Source organism: Sander vitreus, chromosome 10 (assembly GCF_031162955.1).
Source record: "Sander vitreus isolate 19-12246 chromosome 10, sanVit1, whole genome shotgun sequence".
NCBI classification, from domain to species: Eukaryota; Metazoa; Chordata; class Actinopteri; order Perciformes; family Percidae; genus Sander; species Sander vitreus.
In genome coordinates, this window is record NC_135864.1 from 11,141,411 (window position 1) to 11,160,017 (window position 18,607).

The 18,607-nt window shown below is 41.4% G+C and overlaps 1 protein-coding gene across 1 annotated transcript; it reads left to right on the forward strand.

Moving 5' to 3' along the window:
- The first annotated feature begins 1,136 nt into the window (after window positions 1-1,136).
- rab11fip5b (RAB11 family interacting protein 5b (class I)) lies at window positions 1,137-17,897 on the forward strand. The gene is made up of 6 exons (XM_078260229.1): window positions 1,137-1,876; window positions 5,523-6,058; window positions 9,403-10,012; window positions 10,658-13,108; window positions 14,487-14,622; window positions 16,557-17,897. Exons 1-6 carry the CDS (start codon window positions 1,497-1,499, stop codon window positions 16,815-16,817), a joined length of 4,374 nt encoding a protein of 1,457 aa, XP_078116355.1. The 5' UTR covers window positions 1,137-1,496; the 3' UTR covers window positions 16,818-17,897.
- Window positions 17,898-18,607: the final 710 nt, after the last annotated feature.

Below are 18,607 nucleotides of genomic sequence, written 5' to 3' on the forward strand. Positions count from 1 at the left end.
CGACTAAGAAAAAAGAAAAATAGCAACACCCTCCCCACAATATCTCAAAGTTATATAACACTATTGATTAATAACTAAAGGTGCCTAATGAATTTAAGATAGCATACAAACATAATGTGTCCTGTTTACTGAATATTGCAGCTATTGAAGGTGGGAGCTGCTGTAGAAAAAGACAAAGGACACCCTCTCTTCAATCACTAAAAATGCAATATGCAACTGTCCAAACAAATGTAGGTGAGTGACTCCCTCTTTAGAAACTAAAAAAATACTATTTGATAAAGCTTAGCCTATAAGTAATATTTGCCAAAATGCTGGGGAATTTGACATTTAGGCTGTCTCAGTGTTACAGCAGATATTCATTGGATCGGATGGTGGCTGATATGTTTTATTAGTTTAGAAACAAATAGCAGGATGTGACTATAGCATCTCCACCTGGGAGTCTTCAATATGTGTTTGTAGTCGCTCTCTTACCTTATTGCTCTTTTGTACTGATTTCCTTCACACTGAACTGTCACTAATCGCCACCAGGTGGGGTTGTAGCTGCAAGGATGACTAACCTGATGAAGTCCAAAAGTTCTCCAGCCAATAGCTATAAAGGACTACAGTATAATGTAGTTTTAAAATGAATGCATAGGTCTGTCCATGAAAGTGAAACACCGAATTGTGTCCATTAAATAAAAACATTAAAATGATTGATCAGCCTTAAAGGGTCTAATGGTTAGTAGGCTATTTTTCATTTTCAATCAATTGAATTATTCAATTAAACTGTCTTTTTAAGGCTTATTATTTAAATGTTGTCCCATTCTTTTTGCTCGCACCAATCTTGCACGTGGCGAGATACACTGTCCCAGAGGTTTGGTTGGAAGGAATAATTCTCGAAATCCAAAAATTTGAAAGACGAGCTGGGAATACGTTTTAACTGAGGGTTCCGGCCATAAACTTAAGTGACTTTATTTACTGCTGTTTCACACAAAGCCAAGCTGCTGAAATGCAGATCTCTTCTCTCAGCAGCAGCAGCAGCATACAGCGTGTATCTCTGTGTCGGCGGATCTGATAAAGCTTCGGTTGGGTGTTTCTCTTTAATTCTGCGGCATCTCTCTCACTGTATGCGGGCCTGCTGTTCTGGAGGAGGGCGGGCCGTAAGCACAACGAGCAGATTTCAATAAACAGTAAACTAGCTGATGCGACACATGTAACTACGGAGCACGGGATGATTTCAGCACGCAGCTCGCCTAACTTGGTTTGCATTGATTGGATTTGGAAATGGCACGCGGAGTTTCCAGTTGAGCACAGGCGCGGTCTGCTGTCTGGAGACTGACCTCCGGTAAACCCTCAGAGGCTCCGCGGACTTAGGAGACATTCTGCAGAGGTGTTTTTTTGCGCATGACGGTAACTCTTGCGCAACACAAAGGGGATGATCTCCAAAGCAACTGATAAAGACTGAGTGAACCTACGATTAGTAAAGGACACAAAGGCAGCTTGTGTAGCGGTGCAAGATGATGTCACTGATAGATCTGGACGATGATCAGCGATGGGTGCCCACTCATGTGAATGTCACCGTCCTCCGCGCAAGAGGACTGCGAACCAAGGGCAAGCACGGCAGCCGCTACCTCTACACCATCATGCAGGTGGGGAAAGAGAAGTACACCACCGGGCTGGTGGAGAAGGCGGAGGTGCCCGAGTGGAGCGAGGAGTGCTGCTTCGAGCTGCTGCCCGGGATCCTGGAGGACGGCGGCCGGAGCGCCTACCCTCCGGGGAGCGGGGACCTGGTCCTCACCGTCATGCACCGGGTGCTTATCGGACTTGACGTGTTTCTCGGCCAAACCATCATTCCTCTTGATAGGATATTTCAGGAGGGAATGTGTCCTCGAGATGAGTAGGTTGCGTTTGAATTTTAATGAAGCCTGCATGACAAATCATGCAATTTATCAGTTTACTATTCGCACAGAAGATAGAAGTCATGTTATGTTTATGTCAGACTGGGGCAGACAGTTGGGGAAGAAGTAGGCTATGCTATCAGATATATTTTACTTAAGTAAAAGTAGCAATAGCCTACCACAGTGTAAAAATACTCTGTTACGAATAAAAGTCCTGCATTCAAATAAGTCAAAGTACAGAAGGTATTAGCATGTCACCTACTTAAAGTAGGTTACCAAAAGTAAAAGTAGGCTATAATTATGCAGAATGGCACCTTTCAGAACAATATATAGCCTATTATATAACCGGACCTCAAAATTGTACTTAAGTAGCCTACAGTACTTAAATACATAACTTTGGATATGATATTGTTAGGTTATTTAGTAAACATTAAAGGAAAATGATATGCAGCTTTTAATATAGTCCTTCATTTAAATGATGTAATTCATTTAGTAGCCAATTTTGGGGGTAGTTTTCTCCTCTCTCCTGCCTTGATGATCTCCTCATAGTGATGATCAACCACCTTCTTACAAAATCCCACAACACAGCAGCTGATAAAAGAGAGGACGAGAGTTAAACAATGAAATACGACGTGGTAGTGTTTTGCAGGATGACACAGAAAACTGCTAGCTTGAACCCTAAATGCATACAAGCTCATTAAATGCTGGCCCTTTAGGCTTCTACTGTACTCCAGAAGCAGTTCCCACAATGCACTGCAAATCAACATGAGATGCATTTTCCACTGTGGAACAAGTAGTGATTCTAGCCAGAAGGCCTCCATCTTTATGCACAATGCACATCTCCTATTTTCTTTTATACAGCACTAAATGTATCCTCAAATACTTTGTGACAAAAACATGATGTAGTTGACTGTTAACACAGAAGATAGAAGTGATGTTGTGTTTTTATGTCAGACTGGGATGCACAGACAGTGGTGGAATAAGAACTCACAGATGTTTTACCAAAAGTAGCAATACTCTGTTACAAGTAACAATCCTGCATTCAAAATCTTACTTCAGTATAAGTACACAAGTGTTAGCATCAAAATATATACTTAAAATGCCAGAAGTACTCATTATGCAGAATGGCCTATTTCAGAATCATACATATTACATCACTGAATTATAATTAGTGATGCAATAATGTACATCACTTCAAGTGAATAGGTTACATTTTTTATCTAATATATATCACCATGAAACTTCCCCAGTTGATTACTTACATTAAAGCGTAACTCTTGCCAAAATGCAACCTAGTTTTTTTTTTAACTTTTGTTTAAAAGCATAATTAGGACGGAAACGCCACTTTTAAGATTCACCGTATTTTCCTTTTTCGGTCAAATGGCCTTTTGAATGGGAGTGCTAGGGGCACTACTATGATAGCATCAAAATAAAAAAATTTTAAGACACTAAGAAGGCTCGACACAACATGAAACTTTGCTCGAAGTATCACCAGGGGCTCTACACATGAACTCAGCATTGAGAACATTGTTTGTGTACACAGAGTTCACTGAAAAAAAACTTTAGCAGTTGTTGTTTACGCTATCCGCCATCTTGTCAGTGAAAAAGTATCAATCTCCGAATGCGAATGAACGGACTCCATAGGAGGAAATGTCATTCTTATATGAGGCTCCTTTTTAAACTTCAAGGTCAATATTGTTTTTCACTAACTTCAAAACAACAAATTATCCGTGCATTTATATGGAACTAAGCTTTAGGAGCTTTCCATCTTTACGCTCCTCCCACGACTATTTTTGACTGGCTCAATAGACGCCGACCGGAAAAACCAATAGCTACAGTGAGTAGCTCCAAACCTTTCTTTTTAGTAAACTCTGTGTACACAAACAATGTTCTCAATGTTAGAGTTCATGTGTAGAGCCCCTGGTGATACTTGGAGCAAAGTTTCATGTTGTGTCGAGCCTTCTTAGTGTTTTAAAAATAGTGATTTTGATGCTATCATAGTAGTGGCCCTAGCATTCCCATTCAAAAGGCCATTTGAACGAAAAACGAAAATACGGTAAATCTTAAAAGTGCCGTTTCCGTCCTAAATATGCTTTTAAACGAAAGTTTGAGTCGGGTATATTCACAAAAACACCCTAGGTTGTATTTTGGCGAGAGTTACACTTCAAGGCAATTGTTTTGTATCGCAAGTTTTCTGAAATGTTAAGTTTAAATATGCAAATTATGCATTATCTTATTAAATATGCACTACTTTGCATAGCCTACATTTCCAGAACAGAAATCATTGTGTAAAGCCAGGTTCAAAATTCTTGTTACAGAGGGAATTTTTGATATCTCTTATTATACATTTTTGCCGTGTTCTTAGGAATAAAATGTTATATAAATCAGGCTATGAATGATATATGTACAAAGTACCCCTCTGTAAAACCCTCAGGAGATAGATAGGAATGAGACTGGAAAGTTTGGTGTATGGAAGTGCTACTGAAGTTCAGTTCATTTGCTGGCTCAGAGTGAGAGAAAAAAAAACTCATTTTGAGAAAATCTCTGTGAGAACAGAGAATAACTCATCTCAATTATAATTTTTGGCTAATAGGGCACTGAAGCCTTCTTCAGTACTTGCTTCAAATACAGTAACCAGTAACTGGTATTCCACAATGTTACTTTATCTGGCAATGGCTTTGGAAATGTAGACCTGCCAAAGTGAGACTGGTGAACTTGGTATCAAGGCACTGATATAAATAGCACAAGGATGTGAGGAGGAGTGAAAGGTTGTTCATCACTTTGTGTTTTGAAAATTGCAGGGAAGTAGAAATATTTTGGAAGTTTTTTGGTCTTGCAAGGTGTGTCCGTGATAATGAACTATGACTGAAAATGTGTAGCTTGGTCTGTACTGTTTGGTTTAGGTTCCCCCAAAGTAAGAACGTGAATTCAGTTTACAAACTGTAAGAGTAAGTTCTTTTTACTGTTGTAGTGTATCTTGAAATTGAATTTGAATCTTTTTTTAATTTGCTTGATTGTGAGTACTTGAATACCTCAGTTGTGCCACAGGTGATGCAACAGGACTCCCCAGTAATATGTAAAACATCTCCACTAAAGCAATACAATGCATCTGGATTTAATTGTGGGCTATACGCCCTCTCTACGCTCAGTGAAACTCGCACTGAATTCCTGCTGTTAGTTTTGGCTCTACAACACTTTCTCTGGTCAACTCAGAGGGTTGAGGAGGCAGTAGCAGAGGGAGGATTCCATTGGTTGAATCTTCATACAGATTTTATTGGTTGAATCTTCATACAGTATTGTCTGACATTGCACATACACATCGGTGGATAGACCTTGAGGAATTAGAAGTGTGATTTCCTTCTATGAGGCTTAAAAAAACTGCTTGTTGTCAAAGATTATGAGTACAGTCCCCCGAGCAGTATTTCCAGATTATGTAATATGTTGGAAAGCATTGCCAAAAGGAAATCAATGTTTTTGTTGCTGCAGGGGAAAGGCCCGATTACACATGACCTCTGATTTTAGCTTTAAACAGATAGCATCACACTTCAGATATCCTGCTAAAGTAATGTCTTTATTTAAAGCAGTGATATGAGAGTGACTGTCACAGTGTGGATGTTGACTGTCCCTTTTCTTTTGTGGCTCCAGATGGTTCAAGCTCAACTCTAAGGCGGGTAGAAAGGAAAAGGAACGTGGTGAACTTCAAGTAACAGTCCAGTTCACTCGCAACAACATGACAGCCAGCATGTTCGACCTCACCATAAAGGACAAACCTCGCTCTGCTTTTGGCAAGCTCAAGGATCGCGTCACAGGGAGGAAGAGGGGGGACATGGAGTCCTCCTCAGCCATTGTGCCAGGCCGCTTTGCCGCCCTGTCCGGAAACCTGGGGCATCCGTTTGGAGAGCAGGGGGACGGAGGGCCGGCAGAGTCACGAGGAGATGTGGAGATAGCAGAGGAGAAGAGGAACAAAATGAAAGATTTTTTTAAAGGGAGGCTGCGCAAGTCGTCTGACACCAGGTCATGCTCATCGCTGGCTTCAGAGAGTAGTGTATCTTCCATGGCCAGTGATAACCCCGGCCCTCCACCCAGCCTGGATCTGATGTCAGACCCTCCCAGCTCTCCCATCTACACTAGCAAAGTGAGAGTGGACACCCATTACGGAGAGACAGATTTAGCTAAAAAAGGTAGGCTTTGAAATAATTCATATGTTCATGACATGCCTGATAATTAGGGCTGTCAAACGATAAATTTTTTTTAATCACGATTAATCGCTGAAGTTCTATAGTTAATCGCGATTAATTGCATATTTTATCACATGATTAAAATTCTATTATTTTGCATTTCAGAACAGTTTTCAAGTACATATTAACAATCGAAAGCAATTTTTACCAGTGTATCTTGATTGGGAATCAAATGAATGCAAAGAAAGTTACTTTATGAACTTGATTTTAAGATTTGTAATTATTTATTTACTGTAAACAAAAGAAAAATGTGTGAATCTGTCATTATTGCACAATTCCTCCAAGTACCTAACTAAAAAACAAAAAATCCCTATCCTTACTAGAGTCAATATAGTGTTTAGTAACTCCTAAATAATGTTGATTACTCACTGACGTCCAGTGATCACCGGTTAATGAGCAGCTCATTTCTGCACAAGTCCGTGTTAACACAGCCCATCTCCACTCTTACCCGGCGACAGAGAAACAGGCTGGATAGTCCGGTACGCTGTTGTTTCCACAACAACAAAAACACAGCAGTCTCTGAACTCGCGTTGGGAGTTTCGTTGAAGTTGGACATAGTCCAGTTTTTGTCTAATGAGCGGACACTTGCAAGCAGGATTGATGGAACAGGTGGCCGGTTAGCGTTATCTTTCTAGCTAGCTAGGTTATACTCCATCCCCTGTTCGCGTTTCACCGCTGAGGATGTCCCCCTGTGATCGCCCGCCGGCTGCTGCCCACTACGCTGCTCGCCGCAGCTGCTCGCCGCAGCTGCTGCCCGCTGGTCAAACTAACCTGTACGGCCGGCCACAGCAACCTCTTATTTCCGAACATTCATCTCTCCCCCGTCCCCCGAGGGCCGGTGGTCTAGTATCACGTTAACTGTACTGCTATGCTTAGCTCCGTAGGTGGTAGCTCAAGCTTGATGTGCTTCGGTGATATTTTAATTCAGCTTTACACAATGTGTATATGGCTTTCGACTTGTGTACAAGCCGTCCGGGAGTTTTGGAAAATAAAAAGCGCCATTCAGGATTTCATTGCTGCTGTCTTTCTCCATCATGCCTGCAGCCAGGCCTGCAGCCTGCAGCAGCAGGATGTGTTACGAGGAAGTGGCAGCTTGATGATAAGTAACGGTGCTGCAAAGGGTCAAAATAGTAGCCTGTTAGGCACGACGCAAAGCCGAGTGAAGTGTAAAATAAATTAATAAATGCCGGCATGCGATTTAAAAAAAAATGTGTCGTGTCGGCCCTTTAAAGCAGAAGTGGGCCAACTCTCTGGGAAATAGGACAAGTCAGGATCTGGGTAGTCTCGCATTGCCAGACCTTCCTCCACAGCGCTGGCGCAGTCTGGCTAGTCCACACAGCAATCCGGGATGGAAGAAAAAAGTGCTCTGGTTTATTGGCATTTCTTAAAAGCAATCGTCTTGGGCGGTGCTAAGCGCTGAGCAGAGCCACGGTGCCGCTGCAAAATAGCCTCGGGAAGGAAATTGTTTTGGTGGAACGTGCACGTTCAAAGGTTGTTTTAGTCGTGCAACAGAAAACTCAGATTGGACAGATAGTCTAGCTAGCTGTCTCGATTTACCCTGCAGAGATCTGAGGAGCAGTTAATCATAGTCCTTATAAATCGACCGGAGTTTAAAATTACAACACAAAGGTAGCGGAAGGTAACGGACATCCGTAAACAGACAACGGAGATGTACTAACGCTTTTGCGCCCACTTCAGGCGTATTTGTTTCGCAATGTGCGCATAAAAGCATGGCGAGGTATGTACAAACAGGCAGCACTGAGGTAAAAGCGCAGACTGCCTGTCGCGGGAACTGAAAATGGCAAATTGCGTTTTTCCACGCATGCATATGCCCTTGATCCATGGGAGGGTCAAGGGGAAAGTGGGAGTTTCCCATAAAGAGATGGGAGGGGAAGCGTAAAGTGCACCTAATTATGTATTCCGCGGTATGTACAAAAAACGCCCGTGACAGCGTGCCTCTATTTTGCGGTGAAAATTCTCCGCCTCTTTAAAGCAGGTGTAAACCTGAAAGCGGGTTTCCTCGCATATGCCTCCTGGTGAAATGGCAGCAGTAATCCGAGCAAGATGAAGACATAGGCCAAGGAGATGAGCTGAAAAGATTTTTGCCACAAGGATCACACTTTTTCAGTTGAGTGAACACAAAATCATTAAGCGTTACAGATTAAGCAGCCATGCAATATTACAGTTCCTGGAAGAAATCAAAGATGACATTGAATCTCCGACTTAGCGTTCACATTCCATTCCAGCAGTTGTTAAACTCCTCGCTACATTACAAATATTGGCATCAGGATAATTTCAAACAGTCATAGCATCAGCAGTGGGAATATTGCAGTCTGCACTCAGCCGTATCATAGCACAAGTACTTATCACTTTGCTACAGCGCTATTTATGGTATAGTGGGCGGAGAAAGGCGCGGAGAAAGGCGCTGAGAATGGCGCTGATAACGCTACATTCGCAAATGTACGTACATCTGGCCCTCAGTCTCCATAGGAAGTACAACACAGTATTTTATGTAGTTAAGATGTAGAGTCCACACAAGTAAAAGTATAAAAGAGTAAAATATTTTATTTAACAGTCTACTCTCTCTAAGCTACTTAGAATGTTGTATTAGCAACACATTAGCTTCAGACAAAAATGGTGGACGTAACAATATGTCAGTTAGGCTACATTTACTATGTTTTGGTTTTTAAGCGGAGTTTTGAGTCAAAAGCGATCTCCATGCACACAAGTGTTTTTAACTCCATTAGAAGAACTAATCTCCATTTAAACTAACGTGCCCAAACCGCATATCTCATCAACATTCTCGTATACTGGGCATGCACGTGCCAGGGTAAACAGGAGGCAACATGTATACTGCACCTGTTAATGGTAGTTACCATGGTAATGTGGCATAACATTGGTGTCAGTGTTGGTTTTGCCATAGGTCTTCATTTGCGGCCATTGAAACTGCAACACAACCCCTGGAAATTCAAAACCGAAATGGGGTTCAGAAGTGTTTTAAATTTTCTCTGGTTTAGGGGCTCTGAAACGCCAGAACAGTATCAATGCGAGGTGTAAATGTAACAAAAGATTTTTGTTTTTAAACCAAAACCTAGCAATGTAAATGTAGCCTTAAACTCCTATGGAACTGTTGTCAGTAGTGGTTCCTACTAGCAACAGAATGTTCAACTGAAACCTGCTGATAGCGTCTCCCTCAGATTCAATAACTTTCCCCAGATTTTCTTGTGTTTAGATAAAAATATAAGGTGTAGACTTTTAATAACCCAGTTCTTCCTTCCCTCCAACAGTGCTCACCAGCCAGCACACCACAAAGGTTCTCACACACAAGCGAGCCTTCAGCGATGAAGCCAGTAAGATCACGACAGCCTTCCCTCGATCAAATCCTGCAGTGGAGTCTCTGAAGGGTCAGACCATGACTCAGTCCAAGTCTTCCCTGTGTATAAATGGCAGCCACGTCTATGACTCCGAGCCATCGACTCCAAAGACCTCAGGAGCCCATCAGCCCAAGCTGGACCTGCTGGAGAGGTGCTCCCCGCTCTCTCGTTCCCTGCAGAATCTCACCAAGAGAAGCGAAGACAAAGGTTCCCTTGCCGAGGGCCAGCGCTGGTCCTTTGACAGGATGAAGAAAGATGAGAAGGAGGAAGAAAAGGAATCTCGGGCATCGTCTCCCCCAATCCAGCAAGCTCAGATGGGGGGTCGCCCTGTACAGGCAGAGATGCCCGTCATCTCCTCTGCTGCTCTTTCACCCGACAAAGGGAGGAAGCTGAGAAAGACGTTATTCTCTGGAGGGAGAAGTGACTCTCTGCCAGCTAAGTCAGACCTGAACCAGGCTGGTTTGACATCTGAGGGGAGGCTCAGAGGCTGGTTTGGCTCCGGTGAATCCCAGAACAAGCCAAGGTGAGTGAGGGTCATTTTCAGGTTTTTTTCTGGGCTCCACAGTGTTTGATGAATCCACTTTCTATCCAGGCACAGCAACAGGCACATGGGAGGCGTGTTTCAGCTGGGTGTCCTGAGTTCAGTGTTTGCTCTGCTCCATGCTCATTTGAAAATGGAATAGATGTAGTTCATAGTTTACTCCATTTTGCGACCATGCTGTGTCATCCTATCATACTACATTTTTTCCCCCACAAATAGCACTCAAGCATTTCCATTATCTATATCAATGTGTGTTTCTCTATCAAAGATGCAACATCACTTTAGAAAAATGCACTTGCAGAAGGATACAAAAAAAAATCATTCCACGTTGATATGAGCTCACCCTGCAGAAAAGCTGCCAGTGCAGATAGTCTGGAATGGCTACAATGCATTTTTTATTTTTGCTTGATAATTTTGCAAATGTGCTTTGCTTTTTTTTTGATTTTTTCATAATTCTTTCATTTGGCCCGTTTGATATCTACTGATGTTAGTGGACTTTTCTAGGTAACAGAAATGTCAGTTAGTATTTTGGTTGTCTTTTCTGTTTGTATAAGAAAGATGTTCCCCATTTGGTAACCTGGCACATCATTAACTAAGAGGACTATTGTGCCCTATTTTCCTCTACAGGCTGGAAGTTACTCCTAAGGTAGAAAGCAGCTCAGACGTACCCCCTCCCCTCCCTCCTCGCTCCCCTGTACCCCCTGAGTGCTCCTCTCCCTCTACCTCTCCCTCTGGTCATGTCTCACCTGATCACTGCAATCACACCAATCCCTTCACCCCCTCTCCCTCCTCAACCCCAATTTCCCCCTCCAACCCTTTCCCCCCACGTATGCAGCGCAATCCCTTTTTTGAGGATCTCATGGCAGAAGAGTCACAGAGGTCCCCTCCTTTTGCGCCTTGCTCCTCATCCGGCTCATCCCCCTTTCATTACACTACTCTGCCCTCCCAGCCCTGCACACCCAGCCCTGCTCATGATGTTAAAGCTACAAATATGGCTTACATAAAGCGGGAGCGCCCCAGGTCAGTAGCTAGGCAGACATCTCTCCCTGCATTACTACCCAGAGCAGCCACAGCAAACCCCTCCGCCCCTCGCTGCATGTCAGAGAGTACAGGAGAATGGGATGACTCGTTTGATGCCTTTGCCTCCAGCAGGCTCAACTCACCTAAAGGGAGTCTTCCGCAGAAACAGCTGAGAACCAGTCCTATTTCATCCCATAGACACAGTTATCTTCCAGTTAATAACAACACCAATAATCATGCACAAGAGCTGCAAACATGTGAAGAGGAGCCTCCACCTTTGCCTCCAAGGAAACCTTTAAGAACGTCGGTGAATGAGATTTACTCTGACGGCTGGTTGCACAGAGGTCAAGAGCTGGCTGTCCATAAAGAAGCCTACCTCCTCTCACAGACCGGCGTAGCCTCGCTGCAACGCGGAAAAGAAGGAGAATGCAAAAGAAACAATATCTCTCCAGACCCTCACACCAGCAGCGAGACTTCCGACTCCCTCAGTGTTCCCTCTCAGCCATACACCAATATGACTTCGTCAGGATTCATGTCCGAAGAAAAGCTCAAAAAGTTTAAATATGAACCTTTGGAAGATGAAACCGACCGCTGGGGAGGGATGTTGTTTGAACAAGACTTGTATGGACGCATGTGCAGAGGAAACTACGGACAACCCAAAGTAAACTGTTTATCGTTGAGCGCTGAAGAAACTTCTGGAAAAAAGATAACATCTATAAACTCAGGACCTAAAATACTTTTTGACAGTGAGAGATCTGTTGCAACTCTTTTGAACATGTCATCTACTACTCCCTCAGAGCCAGATGCAAAGGTACTAGATATCACAACCACTCCAGTAGAGGAGATGGAGTCTAATCCACCTCAAACCACATGCATCAACAATAATGTGTCTTTCTCACTAACCTCAGGAGATCTGAACATGAATGTGAATAATTCAGATTTTGGTTTCATTGATTCAGATGGCTCTTCTCAGTCAGAGGTAGTTGATACTCTCAAAGGCATCAAGAGCGGGACTTTTCCACAGCCGCCAGAAGCTTTACAGATAGCAGCTTACCATCTAGAGACAGTGAGCACACCTGAGGATATGTTCACTTTAAAGGACACCTACATACCTGAGATGAACTCTTCCTTTGAAATAACTGCATCATCTAACAAACTGTACAAAATCTCTACAGTTCTTCAAGACAATTGCCACGATAGTCGATGTGAACTAAATAACGTGGCACCACATGGTAACTCCAGAATGAACAGCAGAGAGATCGCTGCTTTGTCGTCACAAAATCAAACGTCGAATGCAGCCAATTTTGAAACTGAATCGAGAGAAGTAATATCAAAAAGTGTGGAGGATTTTAAAAAGACACAAAAGGACTTTGATGATAACGGAAATCCACAAGCTGAAACAGCCACACTTAACCAGAGGGAGCCCTTTACTGGTGTGGTTAGTGCACGTTTTAGACCAAAAGGAATGTCCCGACAGAACAGCAGCGGCAGCCCAAGTAACCAAAGCAAAAGTGGAGACGGAGATTTTGAACAGTTCTTGTCCCTCGTTCAAAATATTTCAGAAGTCCGTGAGGGACCATTGTCATACCAGCCTTCTAAATCAGCTCTCTCTTCCTTACTGGCATTAGATAGCACCACACATCACAACGAGTATACTACAACATCACAAATATCTTCACAAGAGAACACAGGAACAGGAAAATCCTCTGATATCAGTTTTGAAGACCTTCACGCTAAAGTAGCACCAAACTCGAGATCCCCTTCAAAGTCAAAGATTGGGCAATCTTTGCAAGAACCCTCCTCTCCTCCCATCCCTAGTACACTCTCCCTGTCAGCCGGTGCACAGGCTACGCTCCACACTACCCCTGTCTGTTGCCCCTCCATACATCCCTCAAGCATGGGGCCCAGTGCTGGAGCCAGCACTACTCTGGCTGTGGCCCCCTACACCTCCTCCTACTCTACCACCTCCACCACTGACCAGCCCCTGGTCGATGCACGGCACTCACTTTTGCCTGAGGAGACTCAGCCAGCTAGCAACCTGCCCCGTCAGGAGAGCAGGTGAGAATCCTCACACTAGGATATGACATATGTAGGTTTTTACAAGCTGTAGTAACAAGCTGTAGATTTCCACATACACTTCAAAACACTAAACGGTTTTTATTTGGTTGCTCTGGTTGCTTTGTTTTTCCCGTTGGCCTGGCTTGTTTGATGTTAAATGCATTTATTATTATTAGTTCTTTTTTTCATCCAAATTGGTTGGATGATACCTGTTGCATTTTTCTTGGCTTTGCTCCACATTTATGTTATTCATCCCATTATTCAGTTTCTTGTTGGCTATTGTACATTTGTTGTTTTTCGTCGCTTTTGTCTGCTACTTCTGCTGCTACTTTGACCACCTGATACATTATCTCCAGATACTGTATCTTGAAGTACTAAGTGAAAGCCAACTGTCATTTCTCCTGTATGGATGTTTTTTTCAGAGCATCTTGTTGTTGACAGGTTATATCTAAGTCAGTATAACTGTAGTTTCAGACTTGGTTAAAAAATAACGGCAATGAAATTGACAACATTGGACATATAACGTATATAGTAGACGACTTAGTCAGAAGTGCCATTTGGGGGTAAAGAGGGTGAAAGCGTAAGATGACACAGAGTTAGACTGGACATGCCAGGAATTATGGATATTTGTTGTGTCACTGATGTTCAGGGAACATTTCTAGTGGCACACCTGGATTCAGTCTCTGGAAACAAATAATGCATGTACTTTGTTAGATGTGCACCATCTTTTATGTTTACAGCTGATAGGATACAGGAGAGAAAACTTCATATTTAGAATTTAGAATTCAAATGAAGAGATTTGATCATGTTTGTTGGCTTAGAAACAAACAGGCAAAGGGCCATCGAGTCATAGCTACTTAGCCATTTAATTATACCCTTTTATTCAATGATAAAAGCAACAAGAGAAAACATGAAGTTGTTATCTCAGAACCCCGGCTCTTCTTTCTGCTAGTCACAAAGTAGCTTTAATTCTAGCTTGTATTCTGATTTCCTTGCTGCTGTTTTTGTTGTTGTTGTAGTACAGTACAGTATAAGCCAACCCTGTCTCTCCCCCCCAAGATGATTTCATCCTCCAGTAACCAGCAAGTCACGGCACTTGCATTTTAGAACATTTCTTGTTGACTGCTGTTTTTAATGCTCAAAGACCAGTAGACACATCCTCTATATTGCTTACTTTTTCTTCCTAGATTCCATCAGATTTTCTGATCTGCTTTGAAGTGTGTGTGATGTTCAGTTATAACTGCTGACTGAACTAAAATACAGTAACTACTGTAGCTTTTTTTTTGACCAAACAAGATTAGTTATCTGAAGTGACTGCTAAGCACTTATAGTGAACATACTGTGTTGAAATACTAGTGCTGACCTCTTTACTTTGCAGACCTCATCCAGTAAGGCCGCTGACCTCCAGCCAATCAGAGAAGAAGGAGGCTCGTTCGGTTCTGGAGAAGCTGAAGTCTACCATCAACCCTGGACGCACTGTTCACCAGGTTGCGGCAGAGCCTGAGAGGAGTCCGGTACTGCACATCACATCACATCACATCACATCACATCACATAACATAACTTCATGATCCCTTTATAACCTTCCATATACAGTATATAAAGAATATTTACATATGTAGCTCAACAAGAGGACAATATTTTCCCCTTTACAGAAACATTGTGGGTTTCCTAATCTTACTAACAAACTTTTACTAACACAGCTAAAATAAAATACATATATAATACATAATACATAAAATATGTTTTTTGTGATATTTTATTATTACTGCCAAGTAAATGACTGAGGATATAAAAAATCAGACATGCAAGTGTGCAGCTGCAACCTACCAGCTCCCATTTAGACTGAGGTTACTTTCAACACTGGGGAGAGAAACGCTGGTCCCATTAATTGTTTGGCCCACATAAGAGTTTTCAGGTCCTAAAATTATATCTCTAGTCTTCCTCTATAATACTTTGGACCATTTCTGTAACAGTATGTCAGAGAATAAGGTGATTCTGATGCTTTTAATGGGAAATTACGTAATAGCAGGTCATGCCACAATCAGTCTAACTGGAAACAGAAACAGAAGTGTAGAGTTCTTACTTCCGCCAAGGAGGTTATGTTTTTGGTTCGGTTTGTCCGTTTGGTTGTTGGTTTGTTTGCCTGTCAGCAGGATTACAGAAAATCTACTGGCCCGATTTTCCTGAAACCTGGTGGAAGGGTGACGCATGGACCAAGAAGGAACCCATTTCATTTTTGAGCGGATCCGAATCACGGGGCAGATACACAAATTATTTTTCAATTTTGTTGACATTGCGAGATAGGGTATTTGTGCTGCATTCATGTGGTGTCATGATGATCGAAAAAAATGAGTTCCCGGCTGGTAATATTCACACTGCATTAACATTGTGAGATAGGACATGCCTTGGTGGAGGTCTGTACTCTCTGAGTACCCTTCTAGTTTATATATATATTATTATAACTGCTTCTTAAGATATGAAAAGTGTGTTTCTACACGTTTTTTGTGGGTTTGAGCTGGTGTGCAGACTGCATTTACCATTCATTATGTCACCTATCAAAAACTGCAATCAGGATTTTAAAAATCACAGTAAATTAGTACCCATAACGCTGTGTGAGTCTCATGTGCAAACAGCAGAAGAATTAAGTTATTAACATGGCATACCGAATTACAGAAAGCCATTAGGTCCACAGACTATTTAATGCTTCCATGAGCATTTAATAACACCAGCAGTGCACTCTGTGTTAATAAATGCACAGTGGGAGAATGTATGGCTTCATTGTGTGGCTGGTCTGTGACTTACTTTATTTTTTAAGCCATAAGCCAGTAATTTTAACCGCAGTTTCTCATTTAAAGGAATAGTTTGATATTTTGAGAAATATACTTATTTGCTTTCTTGCCAGGAGTTAGATGAGAGGATTGATACCACTCTCATGTCTGTTTGATAAATTTGAAGCCACAGCCAAAAGCGAGTTAGCTTAGCTTAAAGCCTGCAAATGGGAGAGAAACAGCTTTCCTGGCTATTTCCAACTGTAGAAAAACTGACATTTACCTTTGGATTTCGTCAGGTTTCCCCCTGCCTCCATCTTTATGCTAAGCTAAGCTAACTGTCTCCTGTCTGTAGCCCCCATATTAATATTGAATGGACAGATATGACAGTGGTATCAGTCTTCTCATCTAACTCAACTCAATGCAAGACAGTGAATATGCATATAATAATAATAATAATAATAATAATATTAATAATAATGCATTTATTTATATAGCGCTTTTTGCAACACTCAAAGACACTTTACTGAGTTTTATAAAAGGAAATGCACATACTACGAAAATTCACACACTAAAATACACACATATTTCCCTAAATGTCAAACTATTCCTTTAACTGTGGCATTTACCAGCCAGATTCACACACATACATCTATTCTGCTCCTGTTCCCTCTGTAGGATGTGACAGTGGACAACTCGGCCCAGTACCAGCACCTGACCAACATGGAGCTAATCTCCTTGCTGCTGCAGCAGGAGATGGACATGCAGAAGCAGGAGGTGACCTCTGAGCATCAGGCGGCGCAGCTGCAAAAATGTGAGGCTGAACTGAAAAAGGTGAAGTTACAGGTTCGAGACCTGGAGGACTACATTGATAATCTTTTACTGCGGATAATGGAGCAGACACCCACGCTGCTTCAAGTGCGCAACAGACACAAGTGACGACAGTGCTAGTGTGTGTAATGCATATGACGTACAATCCTCTAGAATGCTGTTTCCTCAAGAGTGGATGCAAAACAAAGGGTTGTATTTAAAATTGGGAATCACTGTTCTAGAGACAGTTGCAGTCAAACAAATGCTCCATGAAATCTGATCTCACAATCATCCAGGTCTTCTCACTGCTGATACTGCCTTATTGATGTAGACACAATATTACCCAACATGCATGCTGGTTACTATCCCAATTTGGCACAAAAAGAAAACGGAATAAATTACTATGAGAAAAAGCTTCTATCAAAGCCAAATGATTATTTTACATGCGCTTTCTAGAATAATTTAAGGTAGTCAGCTCTTGTAACTCACTGCTTTCACACATGCATAAAATAAAATGCAAGCTAGTGAAAACAAATGGAAGTGCATTTAAGGTGCTCTTCTGGGATTAAAGTAGGTTCTCTGGCAAAATATGATGTTAGCTCAAGTAACCTTAAAAATACAGCTGTTGAAGTGCAAAAATGACATTTTGTCACAAGGTTTCATCTCAAACTGTTTTATGAAATGTCAAGTGCACAAAAGGTTAACTTGAGGTATATAATTACATGTTTTCAAATAGAATTTAAGAAATGCTACAAAAAAATAGTAACATGTCATTACTTTGCTGCACTGCAATGTGAATACTATAAAAAGAGACGTTTCTGCATTAACATTGCTGTATGATAAGCAAAAAACAATGTTCATGTTGGAGCCTGAAAAGACTAAAGAAGATGAAGACTTATTGTTCGCATTTTGTTTCTTTGTTTTTTATTTTTTACAAAATACTGTTCATTAAATTCTTATATCTTGTTGATGTAGAAGAATGTTTTAATATATATTGTATGTTTGTTTGTCCATTCTGCACTTTTGTTGTTGTTGAAATAGTAAGTATTACTGTAGAAATTACAAAGCATCAATGCAACAGATAAAAGTATTATAAGTTATTTCTATAAAATACTTTTGTCATAATATGTTCTCTAATGTCACTCTAGTACAACTGTAGCTGCTTGCAATGCTTTACATGACCACAGTACTGTACTGTAATAAAATAAAGTGCACATAAGCCAAAGTTTCTGAGGTTCTTTTTGTTGTTGGTTTGTCATTGATAACATAAGCATTGCTGCATGGTATGCTATCATACATACCATACCATGCAGCAATGATTATAGTATGGTATCATACATACCATACCATGCAGCAATGCTTATGTCTCTCCACTAGAGGGCACTCCAGTTACTGCACAGTTTGCGTGGAAACCTGCTGGTTCAGCATGGACCTTGCCCTTGGCTTGTACAAATTGACAAGAGATTTTGATCTACTAGAGATACTATTGTTGTAAACTGCATTTATAACAAATGTTGACAAGTTTCCCTTGCACTGCTTTCTACCTTAGTACACTTATCTTTCTTCGCTTCGATTCCAGATAGTGAAATGCTGATTTACTTTAATTTCTGCTCTAAAGCTAAATATAGCAGCAAGGCTGTTTTTTTGTTTGTTTAAAGTCTGTACACTCTCAGAAAAACAGAACAGCAGCTTCACATTTTTCTACCACATTAGTGGTAAAGATGAAAGAATAGAAAGGTTGTATCCAGTGGTAGAAGTATTCACATCTTAAGTAAAAATAGCAATACTACAGTGTAGAACTACTCAGAAGTAAATGTCCAGCATTCAAAATCTTACTTGAGTAAAAGTAGGCCTACATAAGTATTAGTATCAGTCAAAATATATAAAGTACAAAAAGTCAAAAGTAGTCATTATGCAAA

Excerpts from the sequence above, each read along its gene's own strand:
- rab11fip5b (XM_078260229.1), top strand. The coding sequence starts at position 1,497 with ATGATGTCACTGATAGATCTGGACGATGATCAGCGATGGGTGCCCACT. Across the intron at positions 6,059-9,402 it reads GACAGATTTAGCTAAAAAAG|TGCTCACCAGCCAGCACACC; the intron begins GTAGGCTTTGAA and ends TCCCTCCAACAG. Across the intron at positions 10,013-10,657 it reads GAATCCCAGAACAAGCCAAG|GCTGGAAGTTACTCCTAAGG; the intron begins GTGAGTGAGGGT and ends TTTCCTCTACAG.